Source organism: Naegleria lovaniensis (assembly GCF_003324165.1).
Source record: "Naegleria lovaniensis strain ATCC 30569 chromosome Unknown tig046, whole genome shotgun sequence".
Lineage (NCBI taxonomy): Eukaryota > Heterolobosea > Eutetramitea > Acrasida > Naegleriidae > Naegleria > Naegleria lovaniensis.
Window position 1 is genome coordinate 249,197 of NW_025407868.1, and position 26,651 is coordinate 275,847.

Here is a 26,651-nt window from a genome sequence, read left to right on the forward strand (position 1 = left end):
AAAAGAAAAATGGACAAGACCAATACCACACAACGAAACAGAGGATGAATTCAAAAAAATGTCGGAAACATCCAATACTAACAACACAACAACCAATGCATCAACACCACAGCAAGATACCATCATTCAATACATTGTCATACGTAGAGACCTTATGGAACCTCCATATTCATACGCAATAGGATCCATCGTAAGCCAAGGTAGCCATTCCAGTGTTTCTATCATTTCGGAATCCATCATGGCGAAAGATGAAGTAACATTGCAATATGTGGATCCAAATGCTTCCTCTCAAATGCACACCATTGTGTTAGAATGTCCGAATGAAAAACAATTACTTTCTCTGAGAGATTCATTAGAAAAGGCTCAATTGAGATTTAAATTATGGATTGAACAACCAGAAAATATTCCGACTGCAATCGCTTTGAAACCATATCATCGATCACTTGTAGCAAAATTTGTAAAAAAGTTTAAATTGTTTAAATAGAGATTGAATGAATTTTCGGAGCTTGTGAATGATTATTCACCCAGAAAGCAAAGACATTTTTTTGGAAGATGTCTACCACTCCTCTCAAAATGAACTCAACAAATAATGTAAATCAAGGATATTCGTTCATAGCTAGCTCGTTGTCACACTCATTAGACTCGTTTTTTAGAACAATTGCTGTTCCCTTCCATTTTCAATTCCAATTCATATTTACCATTTCCAAAATAAAAAAATCGCTCATCATCAACTTGATCAATAACACCATCATCATCTTGTCATTCAAAATGGTGAGCTTTAAAGTAGTTTTTGCTCTGCTGGTTACAATGGCAGCAGGAGTTTCAATTGGATTAATGTTAGCAATTGTTGGATGTGCTGTTACGTGGGGAACTCCTCATCCCGAAAATTGGTTTGCACTCATCACGCTGCTCTGTTATGTGATGGCTCCATTTCCCGATATTATTGCAAGAGCCTTTTCATCACGAGTGGAGAAAGAAGATGAAGATGATGCCACCGTTTGGGAACATTTTGGAGCCTTCTTATCTGCTTTCATCGGTACCATTGGATTAGGATTATTATTTGTGTTGGCTCATACTGGAATTATTCAATGGGAAACATTTGCTTTTGAGATTAGTGGTGGAATAGTCATTCTTTTGACCATGGTTGCCTCTTTCATTGTCTTTAAGGTTGCTAAACGTAGAGAAGAAGCCTCCGATAGTTATTATTGAACAATATTCTTGTGATCTAACTTTTGAATCTTGGTTTGAATCATCAAACAAAATTCCTTGAAAGTAGTTGTATTATTGATTCGCATTATTCCTTGATTACCAATATTTATGTCATCAGAGCTTAAAAATTATTAAAAAACAATTAAAATCAACAAGAGAATAAATTGAGTTCAAAAAAAAATGTATCTTGAATGCAACTTTCCTATCAAAGCCGACACTTCGGACTCTTATTTATCAGCACTTACACACCGATGTAACTTTTTGAGAAATTGTAGGTATTGAATATGATAGATGGTTAAGAAATATTATTATTGTGGAAATTATTAACGGTCTAAAACAAATTCCGAATTATTCTGAATCATTTATGAATTATTGAACAATGAATTTTCAGTGGGATGGCAAGGAGTTGCTCTCAACATTACCATTGACTCAACTAACATTGGACAACAGAATCAAATCATTCAAGAGGTTTTTCCTAAAATTGTTAAATATGTGAGCGACGAGTTGGAACAACACAAAATTCAACTCAATTCTAAAATTTCCTTCATTGCTCCTTTTCGTAAAAATTCAAACGCAACCTCTTCCATTTACAATCAAGACGGAGGAAAGGATTTCAAGATTTATACACGCTTGACCTATGCATCGGATCTCCATAAGAAAATTGTGAATATGAATTTTGAGGAAGATTTATATCAGAGCATTGACATTATTGCTCTTGATTTGTCATTAGGGCAGCATTTAACAGCAGATAATATGATTACATATTTAAGCACAATTTGTACAAAATCGAGTGTTGATTTGCTAAGTTTTAAACCTCCCTTTGATCTTACGTTAGATACAGTCATTAGAAAGTCGAAAAACAAACTGAAAGAAGCCATCAGAAGAAATGTTTGTATGGAATTTTGTTACGGAGATGTTGTAAATTCTAAGGAGTCTCTGTCCAAGTTTGGAATTTCAAATTGGATTCAATTTTTGATCGTTCTTATTCGTAATTTTAAAACCAAGCAATTAATATTCTCGAATGGAAGCTCGAAAATGTTAAGCACAGCTATAATGCAAGATGTCAATCAATTACCATTTATTAGATCACCGCATGACGTTGCGAACATTGTTGGCTTGTTCGGCCTTAGTTTTGTAGTAGGAAAGTCACTCATTACAACCAATACTTTGCATGCACTCAAGCACGCAGAAATGAGAAAAGCCATTCGAGGTGTGGTGAAAGTGACTGAACTATCTCTCGATTCGAGCAAAAAGAGATCGTTGGATCAATCCATGGAGGATGAATAAAGCAGAGCTCTGAAATAATTCGCGACTTTCAACTGAACTTATAAGCAAGATTACAAGCTTGCTTACAACCTTCTTTAACCAACTTTCATGAAAGGAGATGATTCCAATTGCTGCCCGCAAGGGTTAGTTTGGGTGGTTTTAATCCCTGTGGACTGTTCTTGAGATTTGTTGGATGTTGTTTGAAGAAATACATAACCATTGTCATCATCGTAACCACTACTACTGTTTGCATCATCTTCGTCGCCACTGTCATACTTGCTGTTGAAAAGGTCTGGAATGTGTGAAGGCTCTTTTTGCATTCGCTTCCGCAATACTTCTGTTTGTAAACATAAGCAGAATTTTGGAACCCACACCTTCTTTCGATGTTTAAATTTTACCAAAGGAACGTTCATGTCCACCGATTGCATAGAAGCGATGGATGCTGAATTTTTCGCCTTATGGTTGTTTTGTTGTTCACAATGTTGAATAAACTCATGAGAGGTGCCAATTCTTTTTTGTTTTGCCACACCGACGAAGGGTCAGCACAAATAATTTCATTCAACTCCTTAAACAATAAACTTCCTCCAACAACGACGGTGGGTGACGAGCATGATACTACCAATTCAACCTCTACCTCGTCCTCATTGATCGTCAACACATTACCTATTTTACCATGCAAGTATGGATCTAAAGGTTAGGTTTCACATGACAGTTACCGAACACGCTGACTTGAAAAGAAACATACCTACAAAGGCACTTCCAGTAATTCCCAGCTCTTCATCATCCACCACAATCATTACCAAATCACGTTTCCTCAAATACATTGCTGTAGTTCGATCTAATAGCGTGTACTTTCGATCGTTGTGATGATGAAGGGGAGAATTCGGGCTATTAAGGCTCAAAGAAGAGTCGCTAGAAGTGAATGCTCCCAATGGAGTTTCTGGAGGCGATGAAGAGAGCAATTCTAAATTCTCAGTGGATACTTCATTTCGGGCGAGTAAAAACTTCTTTCGTTGTTGGGCATAATCATTCAAAAAGTTAGGAGGTTGATGTTGTAATTCGGGCTCAGTCTGTTGCTGAACACGAGCAAAGCCAGTTTTGGGTGGACGAATGGTTGGAGGTCGTACCTTAGTCGTTAATGGAATTGGAAGAACCTCTTTGTGTTCTTTCTTTTCTTCATCATCAAATGCTTCTCGTGTATGAGGAGGTAAGGCCTTATTGGTGCTGAGCTGCTGTTGTTGCTGGTTGTTATTATTATTGGTTTGTTCTGAACATAAATCGTTGAGGATGAAGTTGTCCGAATAATTGAGGCAGACGGTTGTTGTGGTCGCAAAGCTTCGTTCAAGTTTTTTGGGTGTTCCAATAAGGCTGCTCCATGTGGTTGATGTTGAGGATGTTGTGCCTTTACGTGATGATGCGTATTGAAATGATTATGAAATGTTGAATGTTGGTTGGCAACATCATGATGCGAAGGAAAATGGAATTTCAAATTCTGTGTATTCATACCAACACCGTTACCTTTAAGGGTTGAGTGATGTAAGTGTGAGGGATGATTCAATGGATGATGATTATGATGATGCTGAGCTACGACTTTCTGTATTCTATTTTCTTGCGTAGGATTCAGATGAGAATGAAGCGTTGTGTATGCGTTGCTGGTAGTTCTCAATTTTAGAGTTTCATCGTCCTCATCACTGCTATTTCTGAGGGGGGCTCCCTCATTTCTCGGATGCGTATTATCGACTTGAAAATTCTCTTCAAAAGGATCTTGATGTTGTTGCATCCTTTGTAAATGATAATGATGAATGATTTTCTTCATGGATGACTCTTGTTGTTCTTGCGAGCGGTGAAATGGTCCAATTGGCTGCTGTTGTTGTTGTTGTTGCGTGGCTGGATTCTGTGGTGGATTGAGGTTTATCAATTTTTATGCAAATCATATATGGTCTGTAAGGTTTGAAATTACTTTGAATACTGTGGATGGTTGTTTTGGAGGCTCTTTTTGATTGGTGCCGGCATCCATCGAAAAGCCAAACAATTGAGTGGCCCGTTATGTCGATGGAACAATGTGCTTACCTTAATGAGCTCTTGGACCAAAACATACCTACCATTAAAGGGATGCTAATATAAAACCGCCAAGACAGTTTGTGCCCTTACCTCAATTCGTTCAATGAGTCATTGTCCTGACATGTACCAACCTTAATTCAAATCCAGCGAATGAACTTGTAACTGCAAATTCAGCAACACAAGAACTGATCTCACCACAACACAGGTGCACATGTTGTTGTATGTTGGTTGTTAAATTGTAAATGAAGACAAGATGAATTCCTTTCCTTTTGAAAAGCAAAGGACGGTCTAATTGAAGTCGCACTTTCAATGATAAACAAGCAGTCTTTATCCTTGCTGCGACAAGATAATGACTTTGCATCACGACCTGCTCTCAACTTCATGGTACCAATCTTCTTTTCCACAATCTTTCGATTTAAGTGCTCCTTCGGACACCGAACACAGCAATTCCAATCACCTCCATAAAAAACACCCACACACTTTGTTGGCACAGACTCACAATCTGAGTTCTCTTCTCATACACACACCACGAATCTTCAAGAGCTTATGCGTTGTTGAAGATTGAGACCTTCCTCATCATCCAACTCACTCTCTCAACCACCAGCAGCACTGTAAATATTTTCCTCTCGATTTGAATTTTTAACACCCTTCAACACACTTGCCTTTTCTTCAAAAGAGAGAACACGACCTAAAAAGCACAACACTGGCAAATTTCGCGAATTATTTTTTGTTGGACCCCATTCCATTTTGGAACTCACACATGCGTAGTGTCATCTTTTAGAGTCATCACCAATTGAACAAACGCTCCACCAACTGAAGCAACCATAACGGAAAGCTTACAATTCTCCATTCGATTCAAGTCTTCGACATTCCTTTCTCACCATTCCCGTTGAAAAATGCAGCAGTATCCCTTTACATCGACCACTGCTCGCTCGTGAGCAGTAGTGCACGAGTCAAACGGAACGAACGAGTAGTAACAGCAACAATAACACGGGTTCAGCAACAGGAACCATAACGACCACACCCTCTTCCTATAATTCATCACCATTACCTCCAAACTGGCCAAAATCAGAAACTTCATCACCTTCTCTCTCAAATTTAGATTACGGCTCGTTACTTCCTTCTTCACCTCTTGTTTCACCCAATGCTTTCCCTTCTTCTGCTGTTTCACCATCCATGATGATGGGTGTTTCTACTCCACCACCACCTCCTTCGCAAGTAAACTCTCAACCACCTCCTCCAAGTACGATGAACAACGGCCATAGTAATATTCCTAGTTATTCGGCTCATCCCTATTCCTACACGGGATCAAGCAATAGTAACTACTCTTCTTATCATCATCCGGGCTACCATTATTATGGTCATCATCATCAGAATCAAGCACCACCTCCTCACCACATGAATCACCACTTTATGCCTCCACCTTCCATACCTCCTTCTCACCAACAACATCATCCGTATGTGGCTGGTCATGAACATGGTGCAGCAACACACCAACAGCATTTACCACCCACTCAACAACCACACGCCATGATGATGAATAATAATACTCCGCAGCAGCCAACCATGTCGTATCAACAATCATCTTTGCATCATAATCAACAACAGAAGGGATCTTCTTCACCTTCTACCTCATCCGATTCAACAACCTCTTCCTCATCGTCTGGAGATGCAACACCAACGATGGGTAGTCGTTCCAATTTAGCCTCGCAACACCAACGTTCTAGTAGCGATAACACCACACATAGTAACAAAACAAACAAGTCGCAACAGCACAATGCAGACATGACCTCAGACATGATGTCATCAGCAGCTACACCTTCTGGACCTTACTCTCCAACAAACACGACCTTTTCAGAGTCAGTAGCAACACCTGCAGTTGATGATACTCAGGGAGGTCAACTTGCTCAAATTGCCTGTACAAATTGCAGATCTAGACACAAGAAGTGTACTCGTGAGCTTCCTGTTTGTACATACTGTAAAAAGATGGGCAAGCCATGCATCTATTTGAAGAGTAGAAAGGGTCAGGATCAACAAAATAGAAAAAAGAGAAAGAAGAAGAAGGACGCTTCGAATGAGGATCCTGCTTCGAATTCCACAACATTGCAACAAGGGACTGCTGACAATTTTGCTATACCAACCATCACATCGACCAGTAGTAATGCATCAGTAATGGTTCCACAACAGCCGCATCAGCCACCATCGAATCCGTCTACGAGTATGGCGCCACCTTCTTCAGTAACAACGACAGTTATGGCATCTGGTACTTCGGGTTTGGCACCTCCACCTATTGTAACATCATCAAGTAACAACGCCTCCACAACACCGCACAGTGTTGTTGCAAATTCATCCTCATCGAATTCTTCAACCTATAACGACATGCATTCTCCACTTCCTTCTTCTGCACATGGTTCTTCTCCTCTTTTAACACATCACTATAATCCAATGGCATATTCTGAGAGAGACGTTCAAGATCCTACTTCTATCTCAATGGTATTTTCATCATTTATTCACTCCATGAATTTTAAAATTACAGCACATAAATTACTGGACTTGTATTATAAGGAGTTATGTGCTGGATTTGCTCTAGTTGATAAGGGGCTTATGGAAGGGCTCATTGATCAATTGATGGGCAATGACGGCTCTTCGAATAACTCTACCATGATTTTGAACCACATTCAATTAGATTCTGTGACTCAGGACGGTCTCATTTCCATTCTTTACTCCATTCAAGCATTGGCACTTCAGCAAAGTGGTGAATATGTGCTCAAGGGAGATTACAGACAACGATTAATGGAATTTTTACATAACGCTGCGAAAGAAAAAATTTCAAAATACTTTGACAACATGGACAATATCTATGTTGCTGTAGCATTGCACTATTTATCCGACTATTTATGCGGTGAAGGAGATTTCAGAAAAACCTCACTTTATTTGGCCATGGTAAAACAAATGATTGGACTTCATGGTTATGGTGGACCAAACGATCACCAAGTGGGCACGGCATCTGCTTGCTACTCTTCTCAGGACAATCCCTCTCTTCCCAAGTTTTTATTAAGAATTTTGGTACGATATAAGGAAACTTTTCTTTCTGACTACATGTCCAAACAAAATGGAGGACAAGCAAACAGTGCCTCCATGAAATTATTTGGAGTGTTTGCATCAAGAGTTAAACTTGATACTAGTTTCTTTGACAGGGAAAAGGGCTTCATTGGTAGTCAGTATTTACCACATATCGAACACGTGGTACAAATCGCTCACACATATTACAGTCTCTTATTCGAAACCATGTATCAAGCACAAGGAGATTTGTTCTGTATTTTCTCAAATGTTTTTATTAGAGAATTTTACTTGGATTTGTACAGCAAAGTAGAAAAAGTGCCTGCAGAAATTTTACTCTCATTTGCGAATGACATTATTTCATATACCAAAATGGAAAAGTACATATTTGCTCCCTATGTCATTGCGAATGGTATTGCAAAGGCAGTTTCTGTTCGTTTGGAGTATTGGAAGCACACTTATCATCCAATTGATTTCAGAGACGATTTGCGAGCATTGAAAGTTCTTTCAACACGTTATGGTGTCGTTCAAAAGCTCTATGGAGACCTTATTAATCAAATTGAAAATGCAATTCTTTTGCAGTATAGTAGTAACAGTTCTACAGAAAGACTGTTGACAAGCGGACTTCAAGGCGTGAATCCTCCTCTCGTGGGAATGCAAAACCCAATTTCTTTTGCTTCGTCACAATCATCATCCATGACTCAAGCAACGACAGAGGCAACATCATCAGACGTTGCTGCTTCGTCGTCGACAACACCAACCAATACCACCGAACCTGAACAGGATGGAACAAGCATTCCTTCATTCGATGACTCGGCTCCACTGACACCTCTACTTGATCCTTTCAGTGCTGCTGGAAATGCAAACATTCTTACCATGTTGTTTAATGAAGTTGGAAACGAAAGGGGTGATTCACTCACTGAAGAATCGTACTTTATGGATGAGCAACATTCTGAATCAGTGGCACAAGAGAGAGATCACAATCCATTCATTAAGGGATATCATCTTGTCAAGATGATGATTAAGCAACTTTCTCGACTGAAAGATGCTCTGCATATTCCAGAAACCAAAGTTAGAGAGGAATCACTTAAAAAGGCCAAGTCTGAGCTCATTGAAGAACTCAGCAAAGCTCTACCAAATGATGTTGAGGCAAAGTTTATTTTAGAGTTGACCAAACATCAACATCCCCAACAAATCCATCCTTGCCAATATTCTCACTTGGCTCTGTTGTTCGAGTAGTGTGTGTAAATATTTTGCTCTTGAATAAAAGATCAGTTAGGCATAGACGTTTGATTTCATTTCCGAATATCTTGCATTTCACAATTTCTCGATCAACAGGGACTTTTTGTAACCAAGTTGTTTTTCACAGGCTAAGCAATATCCTGTCTGGACGTTTGTGGAGCCATCAAATGCCCAACCATTAATTTCTTTTAGTTGTTGGACAAGTTTCAGAAAATTGATAATGTTTAATAGAATGTTCCTCACTCATTCCCATTCAATAGTGGAAGGTGGTTTAGTACTAATATCATACACCACTCGATTCACTCCTCTTACTTCATTAATAATTTTGTTAGAAACTTTACCAAGGAAATCCCATGAAGGAAAGTGGAAAATGTCAGCAGTCATTCCATCAACCGAAGTGACCGCTCTCAAAGCCACAACTTTTTCATAAGTTCTACTATCGCCCTGAACTCCAACACTTTGAACAGGAAGTAAAATTGCTCCAGCTTGCCAAATTTGGTCATACAATCCCTCTTCTTTCAATGCTGTAATATAAATATGATCCACTTTTTGTAAAAGAGTAACTTTTTCAGCAGTAATATCTCCTAAAATTCGAATGGCAAGTCCTGGACCAGGAAAAGGATGTCGATTAAGAATTGAATCGGGCACACCGAGTTCCTTTCCAACTCTACGAACTTCATCTTTGAATAAAAGTCGTAAAGGCTCCACAACCTTAATATTCATCTTTTCAGGTAGACCTCCAACATTATGATGACTCTTAATGGTGGATCCTCCAATCGATTCCACCACGTCAGGATATATGGTTCCTTGACCTAAATATTTCACACCAGTAATTTGATGAGCTTCCTTTTCAAATACTTCAATGAATTTGGCTCCAATAATTTTTCGTTTCTTCTCTGGATCAGAGACATCTTTCAATGCATCATAGAATAATTGCGACGCATCAATACCTTTCACATTAAGATGCAAATTTTCCTTATAGGTTTGCAATACTTGTTCAAATTCATTCATTCTCAAAAGTCCATTATCTACGAAAATGCAATGCAATCGATTTCCAACTGCTTTTTGCAACAAGACAGCTGCCACGGTAGAATCGACGCCTCCACTCAATGCCATAACGACATGATCACTTTCGCCAATGGTTGACTTCAAATTTTGAACGGTTTCATCAATGAAATGAGCTGGAGTCCATTCCAATTTGCATCCACAAGCGTTCACTAAAAAGTTTCGTAACAAAACACTTCCATAAATGGAATGATGGACTTCTGGATGGAATTGAACACCGTACATGTTTTTGGACTTGATTTTAAAAGTAGCGACTGGAATGGAATTGGTTTTAGCAACGACTTGTAATTGGGAAGAGGATGGTTCATTTTCAATGAAAATGGTGTCACCATGAGACATCCAAATTTGTGACTGATCAATTTTGTCACTGCATTCATGTCCTTTAAATAATTCACATTCAGGATCAGTGACATGTAAATGAGCTCGTCCATATTCTCTGACAACTGCAGAAACAACCTATTGACATTTGGCCGTCATTCATGAATGATTTTGGACAAGAGAGAATTGAAAAATATTAGAGAAAAAAAGCTTGTCCATATTGAAAATGCAAAATACACACCTTCTCTCCATGCAAATAAGCCAATAATTGAGCACCAAAACAAATTCCCAACAATGGTACCGACTTGTCTTGAATATATTTCCAAACTTCATCGTACACGCGTGGAGAATTTTCGTCATCGACCGAATGATGAGATCCCGATAAAATTACTCCTCTCACTCTTTCAAAAAACTCATCCAAATTCTTCTTTTCCTTGACGTGTCTTTCCAATTTATCAAATGGATAAATTTCTGAATAAACATTCAATTCTCTGATTTTTCTTGCAATGAGTTGAGTATACTGTGATCCGAAATCAATAATAATAATCTTTTCATGTTGTAAGAGTGGTGGTAGAGATTCCGAAAAAGTTGTTGTGGTTGTTGTTGAATGAGAACAAACAGAGGTTTGAGGTTGAGACATTTTTTTTGTAATCTTGAGGTCCAGGTCATGATATGGAATGTCCTCCAGTATGAAAATTACAAGTACCCACCTTTCATGATCACCTGGACCTGAAAAAGGTGGCTTATATTCGAACCTGAATGAATGAGAAGTGGGTCCTATGAAACCCAACTGTCTCTTTTCATTGAACTGAGAGTTGTTCTAACCTTACTTTGTTAAATGGTCCTAATAATAAAACTCAAATGTAAAGGTAATGAAACGAGTATAAACTTATTCTGAACAAGTGGTTCAATCATCATGTTCATCATTTTTCAAATTTGAAAAAAATGATTTTAAAACTTCGAACGTTAATGTCCATCGGTCCAGATGAACTTGTCTCTATTTTCAAATATCTCGATTATTCCCACATGTGCACCATTTGTTGTGTTTGCTCGGAATGGAATCAAATCGCTTCCAGTAATTCTCTATGGCAATATTATTTTCAATTATTGAACATGAACCATCCATCCAAAGTTCCGAATGAAATTCTAGAAAAAGATGATCGTTTTTGGAAACATTTAATTCGAAATTATTTCTCGGTGGAATTTGTATCGTTTGGTTCTTCTGCGTGTCATGATCGAACACAATGTTTTGTTTCATCCAAATGTTTTGATCAGGAGCATGATAGATCAATAATGAATTCGAATTTAGAAATACAACAAGAACAAGAAGAACAAGATCCAAAGAGCTTTTCATTTCTAATGAAACAAGATCGATTGACTTGTTCCAGAATTCCATTATTTGATTTTGATTTGAATGGTTTTCGAGTTCCTTTTGTGAAACATTTAATTCGATTTGTTTTGGGACGTATAAAAGTTGTACGAGTGTGGAATCGTTTCTCTCCAACTCCTGGATCCGATTTGATTCTTGTGGATTCTGAGAAAGACCTGTTAGCAACGACCTACTTTTATGATGAATACCACTCTACAGATTTGAAAGTGAAAATGAAAATTAGTGGACTTGAAGAAGCATTGATTGGACGAACGAGATTAATTCCCAATGACTTCATGAAGAAGCTTTATTCCTCTTGGAGATATCGAAAATTGGATGGATTTTACTTGTATTTTGCAACAGAGAGTCATGATCGAATGAATGAGAAGCGAATTGATGACACTACTAAGCATATTGTGTTGAATGTGGACACAACGAATAGTAGTAGTAGCAATAGCAACTCGGAATTGATTCAAAATGCATTTCTTTACACTTATTCACAAAAAAAAGTGACATGTAACGTTGAAGACGAGCACACGATGGATCCTTTCACATCTGAAGTTCTCTCGAAATTAATTCCAAATATGCCACATTTGAACTTGTCACCCAAAACATTCCTTCCCATTTGGTGTATGATCTTTACAAAAATTGTGACGGGATTGTGTCGACTTCCCTATAAGAATGTTAAGGAATTGACTCATTATTATCCTTGCTGGAAAGAAGCTTCTCTTCTGTATGAGTACAAACGTCATTATTACTTTAAAAAATTACAACACAAAATGGAAGAAATTAGAAATTTGATACTCTCCAACAAGAATTCCAATGAGAACAAGTTTTCAAAAATGTTGACAAGAAAACCCAATGGATATTCCATAATTGAAGCACATAAGGTCACCCTTTATTGGGAACTCACAAAAGAACGAATTGAACATGTCATTGCACAGGACAAGCACAATCTATTCCCTGATTTAAAGACGAAATGGAATCACGCAACCTCTTGGCGTTTTTCCAATGCACAAGACCAAAATGAATTATTGAATCAAGCTGTAAATGATTTGAAACAAGTGTTGAATCAAACCTACAATGTGGAAAATTACTTGGATCTCTACATGGAGTTCAAGTACAACAAGTACCTACGTGAATGTAATATTTGAAACCAAAGGTGTGATATCTCATTAATGTTTCAATAAAATGTTATGATAAACATATTTGATTGAACCAAGTGAGACTTGCCATTTTTGAACGCACCAAGTTGTTGTTGTTAAAAGGTTACACTGAAACGCGGTTGTTGTTGTTAAAAGGTTACACTGAAAACCAGTTAATGAATAGGTAACCTTTGAACAACAAAAAGAATTTGAAATGCCAGACATTACAAGATGCAACATGCTCAGAGGACGATCGTTGTTGGAGTCTGAGCGTGCAGGAAGAGGAGTCCTTTTGCTTGTTGTTTTGTGGTGCAGTATCCTGTTGTTGTTGCCAAACCATTGGCCTTGTCTGATGGCTCATGTTCTTCTTCCAAAGAATACGTTCAATGATGATATAGGTGATTCTTCACCAAGCTCGGAAGAGGCTTTTCATTCAAGTCTTTATATGAATTTTACATTTTACGTCAATGACTCCCATCCTGATGTTTTATCATCATCATCATCATCATATATCGATTGCTCACTTTCCAATCCCTGTACCAATGTGAGTCAAGTCGTTCAAACACTCAATGCACTTCTCTCCAACGACCAAAAAGATACAACAATCAAGAACTTTCTGAGCCAGCCCGTAGTCGTCCAGAAATTCGTGGTCGTACAAGTGATCCTTCAAACCAATGCCATAATGACCACACATTTCACTGAGCTTTCATCCTTTCCTAACTTGTTCTATGTATTTAGATTTTCATCTGCTGTGTGGAAGGATGGAAGAGTTTCACTCGTTGGAGCTTCCATCATTGACACATTTCGAACGGATATTTATTGGATGCAATTTTCAAATTTGGAATTACAATTAACGTTATATTCCTATGCAGGTACAAACTTGGGAGCTGTGAATTGTACATTTTCAAAATTCACCTTTGAAACAACTGCTGTCATTCGCTCGTTTAATGTTGAAAACTCTTCTTTTGAGGATTCTTCGATCACACTTGCAGGATGTGACATGGTTGTTTTCAGAAATGTAGAACTTTTCAATCGTTTAACGGTGAAATGCAAACAAGCAAGTAATTTTATTGTAGATCATGTGACATCAAAGCCGTTTATGGAAATTGATATTAGAGTTGATTTTTCGAGGAAAACTCTCTTTAAGAATGTGTTTTTTGAAGACTTTTCTGGAAAGATTACATTGACAAGCAATATGGCTGTAGCTTTTGAAAATTGCAATTTTAAAAGAAGTGCAACATACTTGCCACTTGTCACGATGAATGTTGGAGATTTGTTAATCATGACCAATTGTATATATCAGCAAGGATATGCATTCTTATTCTTAAATAATGTGGTTCGAGTGGTCATGACCAACGTAAGAGCTCTCAACAACACAATACTCGCACAGAAATCCTTTGAGATAACCTCTCCTATCAGTGCTGTGATAACTCTCACCATTTCCAAATCAGTTTCCATCAAAAACTCTTACTTTGACAGAAATATTGGTCTGGATCAAGGATCAGCCATCCATTCTCAAAATATAAGAGAATTTAAAGTGTCAGCAAGTACCTTTACGAACCATGTTGGAACAGCAATCTATTTCACAAGTACGGCCACCATGGAAAGAGGTATAGAAATTCAAAGCTCTCATTTCGAAAACAATACATGCAATGGATTTGGAGGAGCATTGATGTTGACTGGACATGTTCAACAAGATACCTCTTCCTATATGGTCGTGTCTGCCTCGACATTTATAAGAAATTTTGCAAAATTATCTGGAGGTGCAATTTACGCCGAGCATACTTCCTCCATGCTAATCACACGTTCCATTTTCGAACATAATCATGTGGAGGTTCAACACTCATATTTCACAGATGGTAATTACCAACGAGGAACAGGTGGAGCTCTCTTTATTGGTAAGAATACTCACACGGCTTTGCTTTTTCAATCAACATTTAATGACAATTCAGCAAGCTATGGTGGAGGAATTTTTTATGTGAAGAATTCCGTTCAGAAAGTTAATTTTTGTAATTTTTTGAATAATAGAGCCACTGTCAATGGAGCTGCCATATTTCATTATCTGCCAGACACTGCAAAGACAGCAATCAGTTTCACCAATTCAAGTTTTAGAAACAATCTAGCTCAAAGATATGGCCACAATTATTTCACATCAGTGACGTCGGTCCATTTTGACAGAACTAGAACGATTGAACTCTATCCAGGACAAGTCATGAATATTGATATGAAAGCATTTTCTTATGATCAATTGGTCCCAACAAACGTGGAGCAATTTCAAATCATTGGCAATGATAATTTTCTGGTCCATGTCCATATGCTTAATCATTCATTGGAAGTGACACTTTATTTAACCAAAGAAAACGAACCAGTTGGTACATTATTCAACACTACACTTCAATATGAAAGTCAAAAGACAGAGCCCTTCTTACCTTTCAAACTAACCTCATGTCCCTATGGTACAGCATTACAATATCGACCATTCTACAACTTGAACAACTCTGCAGGATTTGTATGTGCTCCAAAACCTGATGTACTAGCCATCTCTCTTGGAGTGTCCATTCCACTGTTGCTCATATTCTTTGCATTGGGATTCGTATTGAGCTATCTCTGTATAGTGTTAGGTCATAGACTCAAAAAGAAATTGAAACGTTTAGCAGAGAAAGAAAAAGCTGAAAAAGCAGTTGAACAGAAAATTCTTGATAAGCATATTATATTTGGTAACGGATGGCAAGAACATGACACGACTACAACGTTCAATGGTGGTTGTACTTCCTATAGCCGATCTTTAACGTCACCCTTACTTGGATCGCAAGATGTAGAATATTTAGAATTGAGTGAATACACGACGAATAGAACATTGTCTGAGAGCAAGAAACAATCCTTCCTCATTTCGATCAACGACTTGGAAATTGTCAAAAGAATTGCTGAAGGAGGAAATGGTGTGGTGTATCAAGCCAAGCTATGGAAAAAGTTGGACGTGGCAGTCAAATCATTGAAACAAAATTGTGATGATGACGAAGAGTTTGAACAGGAAGTTTCATTGTTGGCCAGTCTAGATCATTTGAATATTTTAAAGTTTTATGGTATTTCAGTCACTGAAACGAGCAAATACATGATTACAGAATATTTAGAAAATGGATCATTGGACAAGATGATTTATCGTGGGAGAATTGGAAATGAAGGAGCGCTTAATTTCATTCAAAAATTGCAGGCACTCGAAGATGTGAGTTGTGGAATGAATTACCTGCATTCATTGAAACCTGCCATTGTTCACAGAGATTTAAAACCTGGAAATATTTTACTCGATAGGTAAGTAGGCTGATGATTTCATTGTTGAAATGAGTGTTGTTGGATGATTCACATATATACGAACAGTAAAATGACATGTAAGGTGTGTGATTTTGGACTGTCACGTATTGTTGGAAATTCAAGCAATACCATGACAAAGAATATTGGTAAGTATTCATTATTATCATCTTCAATACAAATTACGATCAATTGGATTTATTTAAATTTATGAACCATCCCACAACCATGGCTACGCTGAAAATACCTTTCACAGGTACATTGTTTTATATGAGTCCAGAATTGATTTCAGGAAAAACCACAAGCTCCTCGACAGATTCTTATCAAGACAAACTTTTGAAAGCGACAAAAATTGATGTTTTCAGTTTTGGAATTATCATGTGGGAATTATTCTTTGAAATTGCTCCTTATTCAAGCAGTGAAAAAACCAAAACATTTGGAAATGAAATTCCCATTGTCAATATTTTAATTCACGTCATGAACGGTGGAAGACCATCCATTCCATTCAAAAACAAACATGAATTGTCAGAGTGGTTGGATTTATATCCTTTACAAGGTTTTCCAAAGAGTGAAATACTTCTTGACATCATTCTGGAATATTTTGAATGGACTCAAAAATGTTGGTCTGAAGAAATCTTGTCACGACCATCCTTTGAAGACATTCACCATGCATTGAAAATACTGAAACAGAAACTTTCTCAAACTGTTGTCATTCAGTGAATTTTTAATGAGATTTTTCACACCACAATAATTAACAAGAATCACACACTACCAAACAGTAATTTTAAAGATGTGGTCTAGAGTCATTCATTGTAACTGAGACACCAATTAGTTCAATGAACAATCATCCTTTTTAGGCGGTTGTTGCAATGTCAATTTTGAGATCATGTTTTTCAATTCTGAAATACTCTCTTCCTTTTCCACTTGTTCCACAAATTCTTTTGTTCCTTTCTCTTGCAACAAAGCCTTCTTGGTTTCTTCCAATTTATCAGAATAGTATTTAATTTTTTGTTGAATTTTCACTTGTTCATCTTCATCCTCGGATGGATGATTAACCTGTAATTGTACGAGTTCAATTTTCAATTCGATCAATGCAATTTTTCTTTCGGTTATTATAGAAGATTCATCCGATGATGAGGAGGTAGAATGATAATTGGAAAAATCCTCGACAATGGCTTCATTTCTTTCTGCTTGGGGTTGTCGTCGGAAGGCACTTGGAGGACCATAAGGAATTAACTGACGATACAACATTTTTTTTGTGATTGTTGTGAACTGATTTCCAAGTTCATAATAGTAGATCAACTTACAAAATTATTGGGCAATCATGTAGCTCGGTAAATAAAACACTTCATTTATGAATAACAAGGTTTATACACTCTTGTCCTTTGAAAAAAGAGGTCTTCCAAAATGTAACTGAACCAGTTGCGACGTGAGTTTGGTCCATAGTTTACAAAAAAAATGAGCTCACTTCTCAAGAATATTGCGTTTCATCCGTTTCATTTGGGAAATAATCAACAATCATCATCAAATAACAATAATAACACATCAACTTCTACAACTACTCCGAGTGTAACCACCTCTCCCGTGAGGAAAAATTCAATAGCAAAAGAACATCACCACGATGAAGGACAATCAACGACATCGGGATTGGAAGTTTCATCAACCAATACCTCCAAACATTCCAGGCTTGGATCGGGAATGGCACCAAATGCTTTGATCAATGAAAATAATTTATCACAACATTTTCAGCACTCAACTTCCTTGTCCATGCCGAAACAGCAAGAGGATCAAGAAATGAAAAAGAAATTAAAAATTCTTAAAAAGGAATATTTAAAACAAAAAGCAGAGATGGAAAGATTGGCACAAATAGCACTCGGACAACAGGAAGAAATTAAACATAAAGATTTTCAATTGAAGAAATATAAACAACAGTGTGAAGAACAAGCTTCAAAAATTGGTGAATTGGAAACGCAATTACAAATTGAGAGGGAATTATGTGAGGGTGCAATACGGATGAAAAAACAAACAACCTCCACTACCGAAAATAACAATAATCAATCAGCAAACACACAACAAACAGAAAATGATTTGTCACTTTTATTGGATGAAGGTCTGACCACAAAAGATGTTATGGAAAAAACGTATCAGTTTTTGAAGGATGATACCTTTACGTTTATGCTCAATACCGAAGAATATCAGGAAGAAGAAACAATATCCTCGCTGAAACAAGAAATAGCAGCTCTACGAGAAGAAAACTTTTATTTACGAGAAGAGAAGCACAAGCTCAATAATGAGAAAGTTCACTTATTTGAACTAGTTCATCAATTAACTCAACAACTTGGTCTCGGGAATGAAGACAAAAATTGAGTTAATGACAAACTTGTTCATCAGATTCGCAACCAAAGAGTTCCAATTTTGATGTATTTTGCGTGATTTAATAAATTATTGCAGTCGTTTCAAAATATTTCCAGTTGTTTGTATGTCACTATCTAGTTGTGAAGCTTGCTGCTCAATCCATTGCAAACAAGCCAAGTGGTTGTTCATCACTTGTACGATCCGAGTAAGGTCTGAGTTTGGATCAACAGATTTGTCAAACGTAGTGTTTAACTTCTTTACCATGTCATCAATCACGAATTGCATGGAATCTAATTGCTTGTTAATGGACTCTGCTGTTTTGTATGTTTCCTCACGCTCTCGATCGGATTGAGATAATTTAGATGAATCATAAAATGATGCATTCTTTTCAATATATTCTTCTAAAGACTCGACAATTCGTTCCAAATGATCTTGTTGTGAAGTGACCATGTCAAGTTGGTTTTTAACTTCTGTGAGCTCGCTTCCAATTTCGCTAACTTGTTCATTCAACGAAGAAATTTTTGATTCACCTTCTAAAATTTCTGCATCCCACTTTGATACTTGATTTGCCAGTTTATGAAATTCCTTAATATCATTATTTAAATCCTTGTTCCATTTGTTGAGAATTTCCTCCACTGTATGATTATTTAACAATGTTTGGATTTCAACTTGGGTGGTGGATTGAGCAGAAGTTGGTGGTTTTGTAGTTTCTGAGGTTGGAGTACCAGTTGTGTTCACCGATAAAGCTGATTTCTTGGTATCAAAGGCAAAGCCACCAGTGCTGCCGCCAGTAGATGGAGTGATGTTGGTGGTAGTGGCTTGTGTGGTCGAGGTTGGTACTGCTGTAGTGGTTGTTGCAGTTGTTCCAGCAGGAGCACCGAAATTGAAACCACCTGTTGTACCACTTGTAGTTGTGGTAGGTTGTGTTGTTGCTGTGGTTGACGTGGTTGCTGTTGTTGGTTGTGTTAATGTTGGCATCTTAAAACCACTTGGTTCTGTGCCTGCTGATCTTTTTCTACTAGGTGCTTCTTCATCTGAAGGGCGAGTAGATCCCGAGTCACCAAAGTTAAATCCTCCTGTTGTGGTGGCTCCTTGTGTTGAAGTAGCAGTACTTGATGGCTGTGTTGCTCCTAATTTAAATCCGCCTGTTGTACTTGGTTGTTGTGTGCTAGTTCCGGTCGTAGTGGTTGGCATTCCCGATGATTGTGCTCCTGTTGTTCCACCAAAATTAAATCCACCTGTTGGTTTGGCCCCACCAGCTGTGGTTGATGAGGTAGTACCACCAAAAGTAAATCCACCTCCTGAGGATGGTGTAGTTGATGGTTGTGTAGTAGCACTAGTACCAGTTGCTCCTGTGGAAATTGTTGGAGGCTTAAAGCCGAATCCAGCCCCAGGTTGTGTCGTTGGTTGTGTGCTTGGCTGAGTGGTGGTTGTACCGCCAATATTAAATCCAGTCGTTGGCTGTGTGGTTCCCATTGTTGATGGTGGCTGTTGAGTGGTGCTTGTTGGCTGTGAGGTTGTTGCTTGAATATTGAAATTAAATCCACCAGTAGTGGGTTGTTGTTGAGAGGTACTTGTAGGCTGAGCAGTGGTTGGAAATCCCGATGGTTGTGTTGTTGTTGGTTTTGGAGCAGAGAAATTAAAGCCTCCACCACCTCCTCCAGTGCTCGTACTTCCAAAAGTTATATTTGATGAACCAGTACCTTGTCCTGGTTTTGGCATGAAACCTTGTCCTCCTGAAGTGCTACTAGTTCCACCAAAATTAAATCCACCACCTGCTCCTCCTTGTGGTTGTGTTCCGAATGAAAATCCACCACCTGCTCCTCCCTGTGTGGATGATGTAGGTTGTTGTTGTTGTGGATTATTGCCTTGTGGTTGTTGACCCCCAAAATTAAAATTCATTTTTTTTTAAAAAACAAATTAAAAATTCTTTCATCACGAATTCTTCAAAGCCTTTGAGAATTTTCAACTCAACCATGTCTTCATCAAGAGGTTCCGTAACTCTGGGAGTGGATGGTGGCTCAACAGGCACCACTATTGTGGTCTTGTGTAATGAAACTCAAAAAGTATTGGCCATGTTGAGCTGTGATCCGTCGAACAAGAACAGTGTTGGAGCTCAAAAGGCTCAACAAGTCATCTCGGAAGGCATCAAACAAGCCTTGAAAGAGGCTTCTTCTGATAAATCTCTGAGTCTTGAGGATGTTTCTGCCGTGTGCTTGGGAATGAGTGGAGTGGATCGTCCCAATGATATTGCACAAGTTCGTTCATGGATGACTGAATTATTTAGTAGTGAATCATCATGTCCTGAAATTTATGTTTTTAATGATGCTGTAGCAGCCATTTGCTCAGGAACTCTCGGAGCTCTGCATGATGTCATTTGTCTCATTGCTGGAACAGGAAGTATTTGTCTCGGAACGAATAATGATGGTGAGTCTTTCACAAGAACTGGTGGTTGGGGACCATTACTGGGTGATCGTGGAAGTGGTTTCTGGCTCGGTTCTAAAGTGTTATTGAGTGCAGTGGATTACACAGATGAATTTAACACAGAAAAAACAGTATTGGCACAATTGGTCAAAGAGGAATTAGGTTTGAACGATATGAGTGAATTAATTCCCTATGTCTATCAAGATAAGGAATGGAGTAGAATTGCTCGTTTTGCTCCACTTTGTTTTAAGGCCGTTCGTGAGCATGACGACAAGGTAGCAAAACAACTGGTCAATGAAATGATTTCCGATTTGAAACAAATGGTGGAGACCAATGCAAGAAAGTTGCAGTTAGGATCCGAAAGAAAATTCACATTGGTCTATTGTGGAAGTATTTTGACGCATGACAATAGCTTGGTTGGAGAGGGATTAACACGTGCTTTGAAAGAAAGTTTTGGAGATCGAATTGAAATTATTGAACGACCAAAAGTGGATCCTGCTGTTGGCAGTGCTTTGTACTATCTCAACAACAAGAAACAAAAGAAGGATTAGAATAATATTTATACCCAATTGAGTGCTTGTGATCTCTTTGTGTTGTCAGCACCTGTAAACACAAGTGACATGGTTCAAGTCATTATAACCCTTAGAGTTAAGGTAACCTCTTCGCCTCAAACGTTGTTAAATGGAGGGGAATGAGGAAGCTATCATGTAACCCACCGTCAAAAAAAACCCGCCATCCAAAAACTTCTTGCCACCACTCGAACTGTTTTTGCCTCATTCTTTCATCGATTATCTTCAAATTTCACATATTTCATCCAATCAAAATCAATCTACAACAATTCTACGAGCTTCTTGAACGTCATTACGATTCCTCTTTGTTTCTATCCTCAACAAATTCAACCACAAACAATCAATTTGTTGCCATTCAAATTGATTTCCTGCATGGCAACGCTGCCAAAAATATGAGTCACTAGCGCTGCTTTCGACTAATTTGTACAACGGGACGCCATTTCACGAAAACGGAAGGTCCCCCTGAGATAATTTCAACTGAAGATAAAAAGACTCCCCGCAGAGTGCTAGTAAAAATTCAATTTCAAAAAAAATTGATTCAAACAACGAACCAATCATAAAACAAACTCTCGAGCGTTATTAAACGATTCAAGTTGAAATTGAAATTAGAGTAAAATACAGAAATGGTTGTAGAAGAACAACAACAACAACAACCTTTTGGACAACAATATGAAGAAATCAAATTGAACCCCTCATCGGGAGTAGAAATCTCATCATCCTCTTCCAAAATGTTATTGAATAACGCCGATCAGAGCCAGACCAGTCTTTCCCCATCGGGTTCCAACACTAACGGAGCAGGTCAAGGAGCAAATACGAACAATACCACTCCTCAACAACCAGAACGTAGAAGCAGAAATCCCTTCAAACGATTCAAAAAGAAGAAGGAACAAGCAGATCAGGAAGAAATTAAAGATGAAAGAGAGCCACCGATCAAGGCATCTGATAATTTGACCATTTTCAAGATCTTTGGTTGGAATTGGTTGTTAGTGCTCATTGGAAGTATTGGTTCGTTGGGAAATGGTGTGATTCCATTATCATTCCAGGTATGTAAAACAACATGTTGGTACATACGTTGTTATCCTAACTGATTACTTTGTTACATGCTCCTTCAAACATTCGTATTTGTGGTGATACTTTCTCTAATAGTTTGTCATGGGTGACTTGTTAAACATTTTCCAACCTAAAAACGGAGTCATTCCAACTGTAGATTCCATGAAGTCCAACATCGCAACAGTTGCCATCAATTTCGCTATTATTGCCGCTGCAGCTGCAATTGCTAGTTTCCTTTCACAATTCTTCTTGAATTGGGCCAGCGAACGAATGGGAGTTGCATTGAGAAAGGCCTACTTTAACGCATTGACTTCACAAGAAATGGGATTTTTTGACATTAAGAAGACAGGTGCTCTCACTGTTGCATTAAGTGAAGGTACGTTTGGGTTGAATGGCTGTTTTTCACAGTATTAACTCTTGTTTTTGCACTAACCAATAGACATTTCCAAAATTCAAGAAGCCTACTCCAACAAACTTGCTCTCTTTTTACAAAACTTTGCTCAGTTCATTGTTGGAGTCGTTTTGGCCTTTGTGAGTAGTTACCAAATGTCTCTGGTAATGGTCTCTACGAGTCCATTGTTGGTTCTTGGTATTGGAATTTTAAGCAAACTCGTAGAATTTTTGACAAAGAAAACCAATAAGGCAACAGAACACAGCGCTGCTCTTGCAACAGAAGTCGTAGGTGCTTTCAGAACTGTGAAAAGCATGGGCTGTGAAGTGAAGGAACAAGGAAGATTTGCTCAAGACTTGAAAAATATTCACTTGTATGGTTTAATTAAGGCTGGCATGCAAGGAACAACTTTTGCTGCTGTCTCCATCATTTTGTGGGGTACTGTTGCTCTAGCTTTCTGGTAAGTTTTTGTGCTGATGATTTTAATTATGATTTATGATGTCTATACAATGATTCATGTTGAATACAACACACAGGTATGGAGGTGGTCTCGTTGCTGAAGGAACCATTACTGTCGGTGACATGATGAAAGTGTTCGGTATGATGTTGTTTGGTGTTTTGGGTCTTTCCCAAGCTGGTACTGTTCTTCCAGACTTCTCTAAGGCTCAAATGTCTCAAAAAACTCTGTTGAAAGTACTCAAGAGACAACCTGCTATTCCATTCAGAGGTGGTGTCATTCCTCAAGAAACTCTTAAGGGTAATATTCAAATTAGAAATGTTAACTTCTCTTATCCATCAAGACCAAATGTCACCGTGTTGAAGAACTTTAACATGGAAATCAAGCCAGGTACATCTGTTGCTCTGGTTGGTCCCTCAGGATCAGGAAAATCTACCATTGTCGGCCTTCTTGAAAGATTCTATGATCCACAAGAAGGAGAAATTATCATTGACGGTCACAAGATTAAGGATATTGATCCTCAATGGCTTCACAAGAATATTGGTATTGTCACACAAGAACCTGTCCTCTTTTCTTGCACTATTCGAGAAAACATTGCCTATGCTGCTGGTCTTGAAAATGTGACACAGGAACAAATTGAGAGCGCAGCCAAAGCTGCCAATTGCCACAATTTTATTGTTGAAATGCCTGATGGTTATGATACTAAATTGGGAGAGAAGGGTATCTCACTTTCTGGTGGTCAAAAGCAGCGTGTCGCAATTGCACGTGCAGTCTTACAAAATCCTCAAATCTTGTTATTGGATGAGGCTACATCTGCTCTTGATACAGAATCAGAAGCTTTGGTTCAGCAAGCTTTGGACAACTTGATGAAAGGTAGAACCACCATTTGTATTGCTCACAGACTCAGTACCGTTCAAAATTGCGACACTATTTATGTATTGGTGAAAGGAGAGTTGAAGGAGTCTGGTACACATCACGAGTTGCTTAAAATTGAAGATGGTGTCTACAAGAAGTTGGCTGAAAAACAAATGTTGTTCGGTAGAAGTGATAGTGTAGAGTTTGACCGTGTGACGACCCAGGAAATAATTTCAGATGAAACATCTTCGAACATCATTCACGAGTAATTAAGGAAGCTAATTTTTATTGTAAATAATGAAGAGTGTAAAGTTTTGTAATTCTTGAGTAAATAATTTAATTGTGGTTTTTTTACAAAGGTGAAATATGTGAAAACCAATCCTTAATGGCTTTCTCTTTTAGACACAGCTACCTTCAAATTTGTAGGTCTATTCACGACAATAGTTCTAGTACCAACTGGATCCACACTTTCATCATTCATTAATCGAAAATGATACTTTTGAACAAGTTTGGATAACAACATGCATCCTTCCATCAATGAGAATTTGTATCCAATGCATTTTCTAAAAAGTAGCGTTAGAATACAATGCAATTCTAATTCTAACAACAATCTACGTACCTATTACCTCCACTAAAAGGAATCCAAGTAAAATCATGTTGAACGCGTTCTCTGGTTTCAGCATCCTTGAATCGATCAGGATTGAATTCATTCACACTTTCTCCCCAATTATCTGATCTTGTGTGACTGTCCAAAATGAATGCATGAATTTGAGTTCCTTTTGGAATGTTGAATTTACCCAAGGTTGTAGCTTTCTTGGCAACATGTTTTACAATAGTTGTGACAGGTGGGTGATATCTCAAAGCTTCCATAATGACCATATTCACATATTCAAGTTTTTCAAAATCATCAAAAGTTGGATCTCTTCCGTTGAGAACCTTTTGAACTTCTTTGAAGAGTCGTTCTTGAACTTCTGGTCTTTTTGAGATTTCATAGGTCACCCATTGCAACAAAGTTGATGTTGTCTAGTATTGTGTTTATAAATTTTGGAGGTAAATATTGATGTGCCACATCTACTTACCTCATGACCTGCCAAAGACAAGATAAATGCATTGCTTTTGAGTTCACCATCGTTCAGTAACTTTTCGCTTAAATTGGCTTCAACTAATAAACTCAAAATATCATGACCTTGATCTGATTCTTCTGAAGAAGCAGAAAGATGAGATTTTTCCATGAGTTGTTTTCTTCTGGAATTGATTACTTCATCAAGAGTTTCTGAGCACACTTTTGTTGCTTTATCGGTTCCAAACCACCAAGCAAACAGAGGATACAGCAGTTCAGAACGTCTTTTCACAAAATTTCTCAAGGCAATATCTTTGGTGATGAGGGTATCCATGGCCATTCGAAATTGAATTCCTTTTTCGTTCTTTGTGAAAATACCCAAATCCACACCAAAACCTTTTGTATTTCATGGGACAGTCAAATGGAAAACAACAATTTCACCATTAATGAAAGAGGAGAGCAATGAATGGTTACATACCTGCTTTGCCAAGAATATCTAAAGTCACGTCTGAATAATTACCCACTTGCAACATGAATTCCTTCTTTCCCTCTAACTGTTTATCCCATTTTTCAAACAATAAATCACAAGTTTTCACTGCTACTTTGCACATGAATTGTAAATTCACTGGAGAGAATCCAGGACTGCACACTTTGAAATGTTTTTTCCAAGTTTCATTATTCAAACAGGTTAGAATGCTCTCTCCAAAGATATTCAACAACTCGTAGCTTGGTTTGGGCTTTTCAAAGTTATTCGATTTCGTGACCATTACCTCTTTCAACATGTTCTTATCTGAAACGTAGACAATATTCTTATCTGGAAGACTTAGACGAAATGTTTTCGTTTCAGGATCTCCAAATTTTTCAATCACTTTTTGCATTTGAAAAGCACTATTTAAATAAAAGTAAGGAGCAAAGAAGGGAATTCGAATGGGAGAGAATAAGAATTGCCAAGAGCCAGGAATTTCCTTCAATTTGTTCATTTGTTGAAACACTTGATAAACGGAATGTATCAATTTTGCCAAGATCAATACCATGACCGCTACCATCACAGCCAACCACCAACTCGTATTCTGTTTGGAAGAAAACCATCGGCCTGATGAAATTTGATCCCAATCATCGGATCTTTCAATTTCTTGAGCCCATACTTGTCCTCCTTCCTTGATCAACACGAATGAGAGGAGTAGAAAGAGTGGAAGCTTCACAACCACAGAAGAGGAGTTGTTTTGTGGTTCAAACATTTTTTTTTGGTGTTGTTGCCGTAGTACGCTCTGCTGAGCTGTTCCGAACACGATCGTGTTCATTCATTGTTGAATTTGTGTGGTTCGCTGATAAAGATTTGGTTGTGATTCCTTCTCGCAAACTGCACACGGGGATCAGATTTTATTGGAATTTACTTGATTCATGTGGAAAATCCACAGTGTAAAATTTATGAGACTCCTTAATGGAGAG

General features: G+C 37.9%; 14 protein-coding genes across 14 annotated transcripts; 9 read left to right on the forward strand and 5 right to left on the reverse strand.

Annotated features, from left to right (window-relative positions):
* Positions 1-58: 58 nt before the first annotated feature.
* On the forward strand, positions 59-484 carry C9374_010957 (uncharacterized protein; the record flags this gene model as incomplete). Its single annotated transcript, XM_044686558.1, has 1 exon — positions 59-484. The coding sequence occupies one exon, from the start codon at positions 59-61 to the stop codon at positions 482-484; it is 426 nt and encodes a 141-aa protein (XP_044543561.1).
* A 284-nt stretch (positions 485-768) lies between these two features.
* Positions 769-1,209, forward strand: C9374_010958 (uncharacterized protein; the record flags this gene model as incomplete). Its single annotated transcript, XM_044686559.1, has 1 exon — positions 769-1,209. One exon carries the CDS (start codon positions 769-771, stop codon positions 1,207-1,209), a length of 441 nt encoding a protein of 146 aa, XP_044543562.1.
* Positions 1,210-1,389: 180 nt separating this feature from the next.
* Positions 1,390-2,496, forward strand: C9374_010959 (uncharacterized protein; the record flags this gene model as incomplete). Its single annotated transcript, XM_044686561.1, has 2 exons — positions 1,390-1,480; positions 1,601-2,496. The coding sequence occupies 2 exons, from the start codon at positions 1,390-1,392 to the stop codon at positions 2,494-2,496; spliced, it is 987 nt and encodes a 328-aa protein (XP_044543563.1).
* Positions 2,497-2,570: 74 nt separating this feature from the next.
* Positions 2,571-4,255, reverse strand: C9374_010960 (uncharacterized protein; the record flags this gene model as incomplete). Its single annotated transcript, XM_044686562.1, has 4 exons — positions 2,571-2,930; positions 3,110-3,162; positions 3,221-3,877; positions 3,994-4,255. The coding sequence occupies 4 exons, from the start codon at positions 4,253-4,255 to the stop codon at positions 2,571-2,573; spliced, it is 1,332 nt and encodes a 443-aa protein (XP_044543564.1).
* Positions 4,256-5,712: 1,457 nt separating this feature from the next.
* Positions 5,713-8,835, forward strand: C9374_010961 (uncharacterized protein; the record flags this gene model as incomplete). Its single annotated transcript, XM_044686563.1, has 1 exon — positions 5,713-8,835. One exon carries the CDS (start codon positions 5,713-5,715, stop codon positions 8,833-8,835), a length of 3,123 nt encoding a protein of 1,040 aa, XP_044543565.1.
* A 246-nt stretch (positions 8,836-9,081) lies between these two features.
* Positions 9,082-10,861, reverse strand: C9374_010962 (uncharacterized protein; the record flags this gene model as incomplete). The annotated part of the gene is made up of 2 exons (XM_044686564.1): positions 9,082-10,359; positions 10,463-10,861. The coding sequence occupies 2 exons, from the start codon at positions 10,859-10,861 to the stop codon at positions 9,082-9,084; spliced, it is 1,677 nt and encodes a 558-aa protein (XP_044543566.1).
* Positions 10,862-11,166: 305 nt separating this feature from the next.
* C9374_010963 (uncharacterized protein) lies at positions 11,167-12,744 on the forward strand (the record flags this gene model as incomplete). The annotated part of the gene is made up of 1 exon (XM_044686565.1): positions 11,167-12,744. One exon carries the CDS (start codon positions 11,167-11,169, stop codon positions 12,742-12,744), a length of 1,578 nt encoding a protein of 525 aa, XP_044543567.1.
* A 343-nt stretch (positions 12,745-13,087) lies between these two features.
* C9374_010964 (uncharacterized protein) lies at positions 13,088-16,761 on the forward strand (the record flags this gene model as incomplete). Its single annotated transcript, XM_044686566.1, has 3 exons — positions 13,088-16,044; positions 16,111-16,190; positions 16,298-16,761. 3 exons carry the CDS (start codon positions 13,088-13,090, stop codon positions 16,759-16,761), a joined length of 3,501 nt encoding a protein of 1,166 aa, XP_044543568.1.
* A 108-nt stretch (positions 16,762-16,869) lies between these two features.
* On the reverse strand, positions 16,870-17,292 carry C9374_010965 (uncharacterized protein; the record flags this gene model as incomplete). Its single annotated transcript, XM_044686567.1, has 1 exon — positions 16,870-17,292. The coding sequence occupies one exon, from the start codon at positions 17,290-17,292 to the stop codon at positions 16,870-16,872; it is 423 nt and encodes a 140-aa protein (XP_044543569.1).
* A 207-nt stretch (positions 17,293-17,499) lies between these two features.
* Positions 17,500-18,408, forward strand: C9374_010966 (uncharacterized protein; the record flags this gene model as incomplete). The annotated part of the gene is made up of 1 exon (XM_044686568.1): positions 17,500-18,408. The coding sequence occupies one exon, from the start codon at positions 17,500-17,502 to the stop codon at positions 18,406-18,408; it is 909 nt and encodes a 302-aa protein (XP_044543570.1).
* Positions 18,409-18,483: 75 nt separating this feature from the next.
* C9374_010967 (uncharacterized protein) lies at positions 18,484-20,298 on the reverse strand (the record flags this gene model as incomplete). Its single annotated transcript, XM_044686569.1, has 1 exon — positions 18,484-20,298. The coding sequence occupies one exon, from the start codon at positions 20,296-20,298 to the stop codon at positions 18,484-18,486; it is 1,815 nt and encodes a 604-aa protein (XP_044543571.1).
* Positions 20,299-20,372: 74 nt separating this feature from the next.
* Positions 20,373-21,371, forward strand: C9374_010968 (uncharacterized protein; the record flags this gene model as incomplete). The annotated part of the gene is made up of 1 exon (XM_044686570.1): positions 20,373-21,371. The coding sequence occupies one exon, from the start codon at positions 20,373-20,375 to the stop codon at positions 21,369-21,371; it is 999 nt and encodes a 332-aa protein (XP_044543572.1).
* Positions 21,372-22,012: 641 nt separating this feature from the next.
* On the forward strand, positions 22,013-24,411 carry C9374_010969 (uncharacterized protein; the record flags this gene model as incomplete). The annotated part of the gene is made up of 4 exons (XM_044686572.1): positions 22,013-22,432; positions 22,536-22,815; positions 22,879-23,290; positions 23,367-24,411. The coding sequence occupies 4 exons, from the start codon at positions 22,013-22,015 to the stop codon at positions 24,409-24,411; spliced, it is 2,157 nt and encodes a 718-aa protein (XP_044543573.1).
* Positions 24,412-24,524: 113 nt separating this feature from the next.
* Positions 24,525-26,440, reverse strand: C9374_010970 (uncharacterized protein; the record flags this gene model as incomplete). Its single annotated transcript, XM_044686573.1, has 4 exons — positions 24,525-24,705; positions 24,762-25,165; positions 25,222-25,598; positions 25,681-26,440. 4 exons carry the CDS (start codon positions 26,438-26,440, stop codon positions 24,525-24,527), a joined length of 1,722 nt encoding a protein of 573 aa, XP_044543574.1.
* Positions 26,441-26,651: the final 211 nt, after the last annotated feature.